We start from the raw sequence: 9,623 nt of genomic DNA on the forward strand, positions 1-9,623 counted from the left end.
GTATAGCTCTGGCTGTCCTGGAACTCTCTGTAGACCAGGCTGGCCTAGAACTCAGAAATCCGCCTGCCTCTGGCTCCCAAGTGCTGGGATTAAAGGTGTGAGCGACCACCGCCCGTCCTTGTTTTTGCTTTTTAACATGTGTGTGTGTAGCTGTTTGAACAGGTATGACCCTGAGAGTCTATAGACTCATGTTTGAATGCTTGGCCCACAGAGAGTGGCGATATTAGTAAGTATGTCACTGTGGGAGAGGGCTTTGAGGTCTCCTATGTTCAAGCTATGCCCAGTGTGACACAGTCTCTCCCTAATGCCTGCAGATTAAGATGTAAAACTCTCAGCTCCTTCTCCAGCACCATGTCTGCCTGGATGCCACCACGCTTCCTGCCATGACGATAGTGGACTGAACCTTTGAACTGTAAGCCAGCCCCAATTAAATCTTTTCCTTTAAAAGAGTTGCAGTGGTCATGATGATAGTGGTCTGAACCTCTGAACTGTAAGCCAGCCCCAATTTAATCTTTCCCTTTAAAAGAGTTGCAGTGGTCATGGTGTCTTTCCACAGCAATAAAGCCCTAACTAAGACAGTGTGAATATTTTACTTTCCTGTATGTTTGTGGGCTGTGTAAGTTCCTAATACCCGAGGAGGACAGAGGAGAGCACTGGGTCCCCCGGAACTAGAATTAGGAGTTAAGGATTGTTGAAAGTCACTATGTGGATGCTGGCTCCTCTGCAAGGGCTGTGAGTGCTCTTAACTAGGAAGCCATTTCTCCAGGCCTCTTAAAGGCAAGACAGCACCTTGGTGTAAATCTGGCAGATGCTTTAACTAGCCACACCCCACCTCGCTAACTTCCCCTTTCTGGGATATCATCTTCCTCTTTTTTTTTTTTTTTTTTTTGACAGGGTTTCTCTGTGTAGCCCTGGCTGTCCTGGAACTCACTCTGCAGACCAGGCTCGCCTTGAACTTAGAAATCTGCCTGTCTCTGCCTCTCAAGTGCTGGGATTAAAGGTGAGCGCCACCACTGCCTGGCTTGGATATCATCTTCGACTGAGAGCCGAATTAATTAAGGAGAAAAAAGCCTAGGCATGATGGTGCATGTCTTTAATTCCAGCATTTGGGAGGCAAAGGCAGGTGAATCTCTTGAGTTCAGGGCTAACCTGATCTAAAAGTCGAGTTTCAGGCCAGTCAGAGATAAATGGATAGACTGTCTTAATACATACATACATACATACATACATACATACATACACATATACATACATAGTCTGTATTCAGTCATTTGGAACCATGGAGGCTTTTCTGTTGTAAGCCAGATTAGAAACACTATCACATTGGCACATTGCCTGGACAGACTCTCACGTACTACAGTCCAGTGCCTTTCTCATTAGGTGTAACATTTTGGAAACACATCAGAAGGGCAGATTTTGCTTTGGCTAAATAGGTTAATGCCTACTTGTTCTTGGATATTCTAAACTTTTTGTATGTATACAAGTAGTTTTATTTGTTTTAATTTTTTTATATTTAGTTATTTAACATGTATGGGAGTTTTGCCTGCATGTAATTTAGTGCACCATGTGCATGCCTGGCACCCTCAAAGGACATCAGATGCCTGGGACTGGAGTTACACACAGTTATAAGCTGTCATGTGGGTGCTAGGACTTCAATCCAGATCTTCTGGAAGAGTAGCCAGTGCCTTCACCACTGAGCAATCTCTAGGCCCTATAAGAGTATTTTGATGGAGCCAAGTGATGAGAGAAAAAAGAGTCAACATAGCTCAATCTGTCTGTCCCTGTACTCGCGGAGCACCGTGAACTTTGACCGATTCTCTCGACTTTCCCTCCCAAGAGCTGAGTCTGCAGGCGAGCAAGCTACCCCCTGGGCTCCAGAGACCTGCTAGTTATCTCTAGTACTTTGGGTCTGTGCCTTTAGATAACAGCAGACTAAGGAAGGATGCTCAGCTGTCCCCAGGGTGTCCCAGATGAAAAGTAAGGCTGTCTGGAGAATCCACTTGAAGTTGATGTAGCAAGAAGGGGATGGAATGTGCTGAGCTGTGACACTCACTTGTCCAGTCTGCTCCAGTAGTCACATGCCTCTTGCTTATCTACCCCACAAGTGGCTGATGCATTGAGAAAGAGCTGATTTCAGCCTTTCCCAGAAGCTGGGAAAAGGGAGAAGTAACAGAAAACAAAGACCATTAGCCAGCAGAGGGATCTACATAATACTTCAGCAAGTTAGATCCAGGAAGGATGGGAGTTTTTCATATATCTTACAAGCCTTGGGCTCCAAACATCTAAGGGACCACCTTTGGATGAGAATTAAAAGCTCTTACTAGGTTTACAAATTCAGGAATAGAACTCCCCAAAGAAAGGCCTCTTAAGGAGTATTAATTAACCCATCTTCCTCGAATCCTTGTCTCTTCCACAATGATAATTCAAACCTGTTGTCTTGTGCAGTGGCCAAGCACTGTAGTAAAGATTATCTTACTAATGCCCATCAGTTTGCAATGCAGGTCTGGTGATAAGTTTTTTCTTACAGGAAGAGGATGCTTAGAGAAGCCAGAATTCACCTCTGATGGGTTAATAACACCCAGATGGGGGAAGTGCCTGCTCACTTGTGTCAGGTGTCCTAGGAGGAGTTATGTATAGTGCAGAATCATGTATGGTGCATGGCCATTATGTGATCATGCAGGCAAAGGGGCTGCCACAGGCTGCATCTCGAAGTCAAGACACCTGTGTAAAACACTCAACAACCATCAACTGTTACCTAGGTTGTCTTCCCTCCTTTCCCCACCCCCACCTCCCAATCAGTTTCTAAATGAGACTGGAAAGATGTCTGATGAGTCCACCTTGCTGATGTCTTGCTCTTTCTCACAGCATACCGGACACCTAAGACACTGGTCCTTGAAAATTGTATGTCAGCTTGACTCAAGCTAGTCATTTGGAAAGAAGGACTTAAAAAAAAAAAAGCCTCCATAACTCCATAAGATACCTATAACAAAGCTGTGTCTTTAATCTTTGCACTTGGGAGGCAGAGGTAGGTAATGAGTTCGAGGTCAGCCTGGTCTACAGCGTGAGTTCCAGGACAGCCAGGGCTATGTCCAGAGACCCTGTCTCACAAAAGAAAATACAAGGGCTGGAGAGAGGGCTCAGCAGTTAAGAGCACTGACTGCTCTTTCAGAGGTCTTGAGTTCAATTCCCAGCAACCACATGGTGGCTCACAGCCATCTGTAATGAGATCTGATGCCCTCTTCTGATGTGTCTGAAGACAACTACAGTGTACTTATATACATAAAATAAATAAATAAATAAATAAATCTTAAAAAAAAAAAAAGAAAAGAAAAAAAGAAAGTAGACTAAGCAGGCCAGGGGAAGCAAGCCAGTAAGCAGCACCCTCCATGGCCTCTGCATCAGCTCCTGCTTTGTGTTTCGGCCCCAACTGCCTTTGATGATGATCTGTGATACAAAGCATAAGCAAAATAAATCCTTTCCTCCCCAGCTTGCTTTCGGTCATTCATCACAGCAATACAAACCCTAAGGCAAGTCCATCAACAGCCTGCTTTGTCTCCTTTGTGCAGTGTGTGTGTGTAGTATAATGTGGATGTGTTTCTGAGCATACATGTATGTGGGTACATGTTTACATGTGCGAAAGTTGGAAGCTGACTTCACATATCTTCCTTAACTGCTCTGGGCTATATTATTGTTATGTTTTGAGACAATATCTGAACTAACCCTGAAGTTTGCTGACTCAGATAGACGGACTTGTCAGCGTGTCAGCAAGCTCCAGAGATCCTCCCGTTTTTACCTCTGCAACCCTGGGATTACCTGATTTTTACAGAGATCTTGGTGATCTGCCCTTGGTCCTTACCTTTGTGCAGCAAGCACCTTTCTAGTTGAGCCATCTCTTCAGCACCCCCACCCCCACCTTTTTTGAGGTGAGTTCCATGGATCAAACCCAAGCACAGACTCTACAGTGAGCCACACTGTCAAGTCACTCAATGATACAAATGTCCAAAATGATGGCTGGGCAGTGGTGGCACATGCCTTTAATCCCAGCACTTGGGAGGCAGAGGCAGGCGGATTTGTGAGTTCGAGGCCAGCCTCGTCTACAGAGTGAGTTACAGGACAGCCAGGGCTATACAGAAAAACCCTGTCTCAAAACAAAACAAAACAAAACAAAACCCAAATGTCCAAAATGACAGGATTCCCAAGAGGGGCCTGGACAGTACTCATGCTAAGACGGGATTCTCCTCTATTCCACTGGCCCTATCTAGGCTTAGTTTCTCAGGCACACTGCAGAAACTACCATTTGGTAAGACTACCCAGCAGAGGTTCAGTGGAGATTGGAGCCTCTGGCCTTTCCAGTGACTCAGAACAGGTGCCCTTCTGGCCCCCCTGATAGTTACCCATTCTCGGTCATCGGAGTGATGGTGGCAGCAACAAGGCCCTGGAGTTTCTTCTTAGGGAAGGCCATCGGGCTGCTGGAAGGTCTGGAAAACAGGGTGTCATCACTCTCTTTCTTCAAGGAATGTCCATTAATGATCAAACTCCAAGGCCAAAGTTCATTCCCAGCTTAGAATTGTAAAACAAACTTACAAGAGAGAAACACCCAGAATAAGTAGAGGAATGTAAAGATTTAGAGCTGAGCCAGGTAGTGGTGGCGCACACCTTTAATTCTAGCACTTGGGAGGCAGAGCCAGGCGGATTTCTGAGTTAGAGGCCAGCCTGGTCTACAGAGTGAGTTCCAGGACAGAGAAACCCTGTCTCGAAAAACTAAAAAAAAAAAAAAAAAAAAGATTTAGAGTCGAACTATATTGGTGTGGAAGCTTTAAAGACAAAGAGAGGGTGGGCCTGGGAAAATACTACCTGGAAGGTCTTCCATCTTAGCTACAGAGAGCTGGAGAAACCCAGACCTCAGGAGGAGGAGGAGGAAGATCCAGCAGACCAGGCCTGGGGTATAACTTCACTCAGGGGCCTCAACTGTACAAGATCGGTATTACTTAAGTTGAATATAGTAGAAAGAAGGTGTTCTTTTCCTTCTTCTCTCTCTCTCTCTCTTTTTAAAAGATTTATTTTTATATGCATTGGTGTTCTGTCTGTCTGTATGTCTGTGTGAGGGTGTCAGATCCCCTGGAACTGGAGTTACAGACAATTGTGAACTGCCATGTGTATGGCGGGAATTGAACCTTGGTCCTCTGGAAGAGCAATCAAGTGCTCTTAACCATCTCTTCAGCCCCAGAATTCTTTTCTCAACTCATATCTTAAGCTGGAATCCCACCAAAATCCAGTACTTAAAAGACTTCAATGAATCATTAGCATTCTCCACCTAACCAAGTACCCTCTGATACTCGAAATCTGATTTTATTCATTTTGCAGCTTTTGTAGACTTTTGGGGTCTCTTTTCTTTTAGACATTTATTGTGCATGTGTCTAGGTCTACAAGGCACACATAGCACATGTACAAAGGTCTGAGGACAACTTGTGGGAATCAGTTCTTTCTTTCCACAGTGTAGATAGATTCCAGAATCGAACTCAGGCTGTCAGGCTCGGCAGCAAGTGGTTGAACCTTTTGCTTTTTTTGTTTTGTTTTGTTTTGTTTTTGAGTCAGGGTCTTTGTAAGACCTACTGACCTCCATTCACTGTGTTTTGGAGGGTGATCTTGAACTCCTGTTCTTTCTGTCTCTGTGGAATTATTGATGTGTGCCACCATATCCAACCTCTACTTGTAAGCTGTACATTAAAGGCATGTGCCACCACATTTTGTTCTGTTTTTGTTTGTTTTGTTTTTTGTGGTTCAGGATGAAACCCAGGTTTTTGTGCATGGTATGCACTTAGTCAACTAAGCTACACCCCAGTTAACACCCGGTTTTCTTTGTCTTTCTTTCTCCTTTTTTTTTTTTTTTTTGATTTATTTATTAATTTCATGTATATGAGTACTCTATCTAAATGTACGCCTGCATGCCAGAAGAGGACACCAGATCCCAGTATAGATGGTTGTGAGCCACCATGTGGTTGCTGGGATTTTAACTGGGGAGCTCTGGAAGAACAGACAGTGCTCTTAACCCCTGAGCTATCTGTTCAGCTCAACACCCAGTTTTCAGCTCATGTGTGATGACCACGTAGGTGCCTGAACCTGACAGGAAATTCCCTGATAGATACTCCCTGTTGGAGCAGAGAGCCTCATTCCACTCCTTCATGTGGGACTGATGGAACTTTCCACTGGCAGAGTGAACCTGACCTTCTTAATGTGGAAGACCCAATACATAGTTCTCATACAGAGGAAACGAACTTCCTGGGAGAGAGCCTGGATTCAGCATGCAGGAGGAAATGCCCGCTGCAAGTCTCCATCTGTCATCCCTACAGTGATCTTAACCCAAGATCCTCAAAGTGAACTGCCATCTTAGTTCCCAAGTCCTTCCCTTTCCTTACAGGGTAGCCCTGGAGTCGGACTGCATCGTGGCTCCACCGTTTCTCTCTATGCTTCTTTATCCCCCAGTAGCAAGGATACCAGTCACTGTGGTAAACACAGTGTAAAATGCGCTTGACGGCTGTGCCAGGCACATGCCTAGTACCCTCTCTATGAAGTCCTGCCTTGTGGAACAGTCATTTGTGCCGCTGCCTCCTCCCCACTACTCAGTACTTTAGTCTCTTGAGGTCCCGAGTGACATAACCGGTTATCTCCTTACCTGGAACTCCTCCCTTCCCCTTTCCTGCTGGTCTCTCGTGACCTAGGCGGTGCTACCTTTTATCTGGATCTGTAATCACTGACCCGGGCCCAAGGAGGTTAAAATGATAAGAAGCTAAGTGCTTGAGCAATCAGCATTAAAGCATCCTAGATCAAAAATAGTCAGCTCCTGCCACCTAGACTCCCATCCTCTTGGGCTTCTGGCTGCATTTATTTCATATTTGACTAAGAACATCTTTAAGTTTTGATCGGGAAGTCTTAGATGTCTTTGAAAGCTATTAAACGAATCACCACTTAGATGCAGTTTGAGTAGTTAAAAAATAAGGCCTGTGGAAGAAAAGGAGTGGGGCTGGCAGTCACCCCCAGAACACCCACATTTCTAATCTTGCTTTTTTCCTAGTCAGATGACATCAACTCCGCCTGCCTGGAAGGTTTCTTCATGCCTACAATGTACCAGCTCCATGGTTCAAACCCCTTCCGGAGGCCGCTGCCTGCCTGCCTTTCCCCGTGGCTTTTCTTTGCTCCATAGCATCTGTCTCCCACTTCAATCCCTTCAGTGTAGCTCACTTTTCAAACTCACTCGAAGACTCAAGGAACTGCGGTGCATCTGAAAGGTGGAGGCAGCGGGGTCGGGAGTTCAAACCCATCTGTGGCTGCGTATGAGTGGAGACCAGCCTGAGTTACATAAGACCCATTGAAGGACATCAAAACAAAACAAAACAAAACAAAACAAAACAAAACCCAGAGGATTCAGCAGGACATGATGACACACATCTTTGATCCCAACATTTGGGAGGCAGAGGGAACAGATCTGTGAATTCAAGGTTAGCCTGGTCTACTTATAGTTTCAGGACAGCCAGGGCTATATAATAGAGACACCTAGTCTCAGAAAAGAGAAGAGAGGAGAAAGGAGGGGAGGGGAGGGAGGAGAGGAGGGGAGGGGAGGAGAGGATTTCTTAATCCTCCAAATAGAAAATTATTTAACTTCAGATTTCTTCCTGAACAGTTGCTTTTTATTAAAAACTACAGAGTTATAAGCAAGATCATTTCTGTCCAAGACTGCAAGCCACTTGGAGGCAGGAGGATCAGAGTCTTCGGCCAGCTTGCGACACAAGATCAACTTGGGATTATTATGCTTTGAAATATTTCATCGTTTGAAATAAGAGCAAATAATCACGATGCTCTCGCACCCACGACTTAAAGTGAACTTGGGATGTTCTTGTTGAGACGCTAGGGAGAGTCACACCCTGGAAACCCCATTTGTGCGTAGGAATACCAAAGCACAGACAAAAGTTGGTTTTTAAAGCCGCCAAATTTTAAAAGGGAGGAGGGGGAAGTGATGCAGTTCTGAACAAGGAGAATGACTTGAGAAATACTTGGTAAACTAGAAATACAGATATTGAAAAACCACAAAATACAAGCAACCTCTCCTATAAGAGATAGGTGTATTCGAGTTAATGGCTAAATTCCCTTCTGCTCAAAGGCTAAGAGAGCGATTCTGACAAGGGTTCCCGGAGGCCAGGCTGCGCGGGTCTTCAAAAGAATCCCCCGAGTGTCACCGGCCCCAAAGCGGCAGGGTCGCCCTCACAGTCCCCGAGCTTCCCTGCGCAGCGTACCTGCCTTCACTCCTCTGGTCCGCGGCGCCGCGCTCACCTCGACCACCCGGTTGCTCCTGTGTGCTGGAGACCCGATTTCCACCGAGCAGCGCCGTTGCGCTTTTATCTCGGGCTGCGGGACCACGTGCGGCCGCGCGGGGAGCCTGGGGGTTGTAGTTCCACGTCGGGCCCAGGCGCCGTTTCACTGGCTGGAATCCCGAGACTGCACTAATTGCTCCTTCCTGGGTGTGGCCACAGCCCTCTTTTGGGAAAGGTTCGGGAGCTCCTGCACCTCTTGACATCCGCTGAATTTACCACTCTAAGACCCGGAGTTCTCCTGTTCAGGTCCTGCAAGCGCGAGTCTTGGTTGCATTGGATGTGAGATGTTATATGAAGCACAGTGGCCGTTTGGCTCTCTAGGCTGACACTGTTGCTCCAGTCCTGGTCTTTGTTTCATAGGAAAAAAGAGAAATGAGGAGATTTTAAGAGTGGATTAAGCCGGGCAGTGGTGGCGCATGCCTTTAATCCCAGCATTTGGGAGGCAGAGGCAGAGGTAGGCGGATTTCTGAGTTCAAGGCCAGTCTGGTCTACAGAGTGAGTTCCAGGACAGCCAGGGCTACACAGAGAAAGCCTGTCTCGAAAAAACAAACAAACAAACAACAACAACAAATAGGCCACCGGTGTTTGTGCATGCTTTTAATCCCAGCCCCTGGAGAAGCAGGCAGATCTCTGAGTTCGAGGTCTGAGCAGCCTGGTCCAAAACAACATCTGGGACAGCCAGGGCTACACACAGAACCCTTGTCTTGAAAAACCAAAATACAAAACAAACAATTATGGGCTGGAGAGATGGTTCTCTCTAACCACTAAATCTCCTATCACTAAAAGGGATTACTGCTCTTGCAGAGAATCTGGGTTTTATCCCTAGCAGGCAGTCAGTCTGGACCCCCAGCACCCGTATGGTGTCTCACAACTGGCTAGAACTTCAGTTCTAGGGGATCCGATGCCTACTGCATACGCTCAGCCACAAATATATACACACATACGTATATGTGTAATATGTTTATGTACATATACATATGTATATGTATGTATATGTATATACACATATATTCATAATGTGTGTGTGTGTGCATATGTGTGTGTGTGTGAGTGTGAATTAGCTCCTATTTGTGTAGACAGGAGCTTTTCTGCCCTATTCTAGAGAGTAATTGAAAGACTTTTGAAAGGGAAACAGGTTTTGTTTTTTGTTTTTTGTTTTTTTAAAGAGTGAACCATGTTAATTTATTGGCATAGTCAATTTATCAACAAGGTGGGTAGTCTGTCCCCAGGAGATGAGGTTGATTTCCGCCTGCCAGA

The 9,623-nt window shown here is 45.7% G+C and overlaps 1 protein-coding gene across 2 annotated transcripts in view; it reads right to left on the minus strand.

The window, feature by feature from the left end:
* Positions 1-8,453, minus strand: part of Npl (N-acetylneuraminate pyruvate lyase) — a 43,700-nt gene extending 35,247 nt beyond the window's left edge. The window contains exons 1-2 of one of the 2 annotated variants that reach the window (XM_031384897.1): positions 8,293-8,453; positions 4,395-4,478 (exon numbers count right to left, since the gene is read on the minus strand). In XM_031384897.1, coding sequence (XP_031240757.1) covers positions 4,395-4,462 — 68 coding nt within the window. In that variant the 5' untranslated portion in view covers positions 4,463-4,478; positions 8,293-8,453. Of the gene's footprint in view, positions 1-4,394; positions 4,479-8,288 lie in introns of both variants that reach the window. The other variant, XM_031384892.1, reaches the window with a different exon arrangement.
* Positions 8,454-9,623: the final 1,170 nt, after the last annotated feature.

The sequence above is a fragment of the Mastomys coucha genome, unplaced genomic scaffold (genome assembly GCF_008632895.1).
Source record: "Mastomys coucha isolate ucsf_1 unplaced genomic scaffold, UCSF_Mcou_1 pScaffold1, whole genome shotgun sequence".
NCBI lineage: Eukaryota > Metazoa > Chordata > Mammalia > Rodentia > Muridae > Mastomys > Mastomys coucha.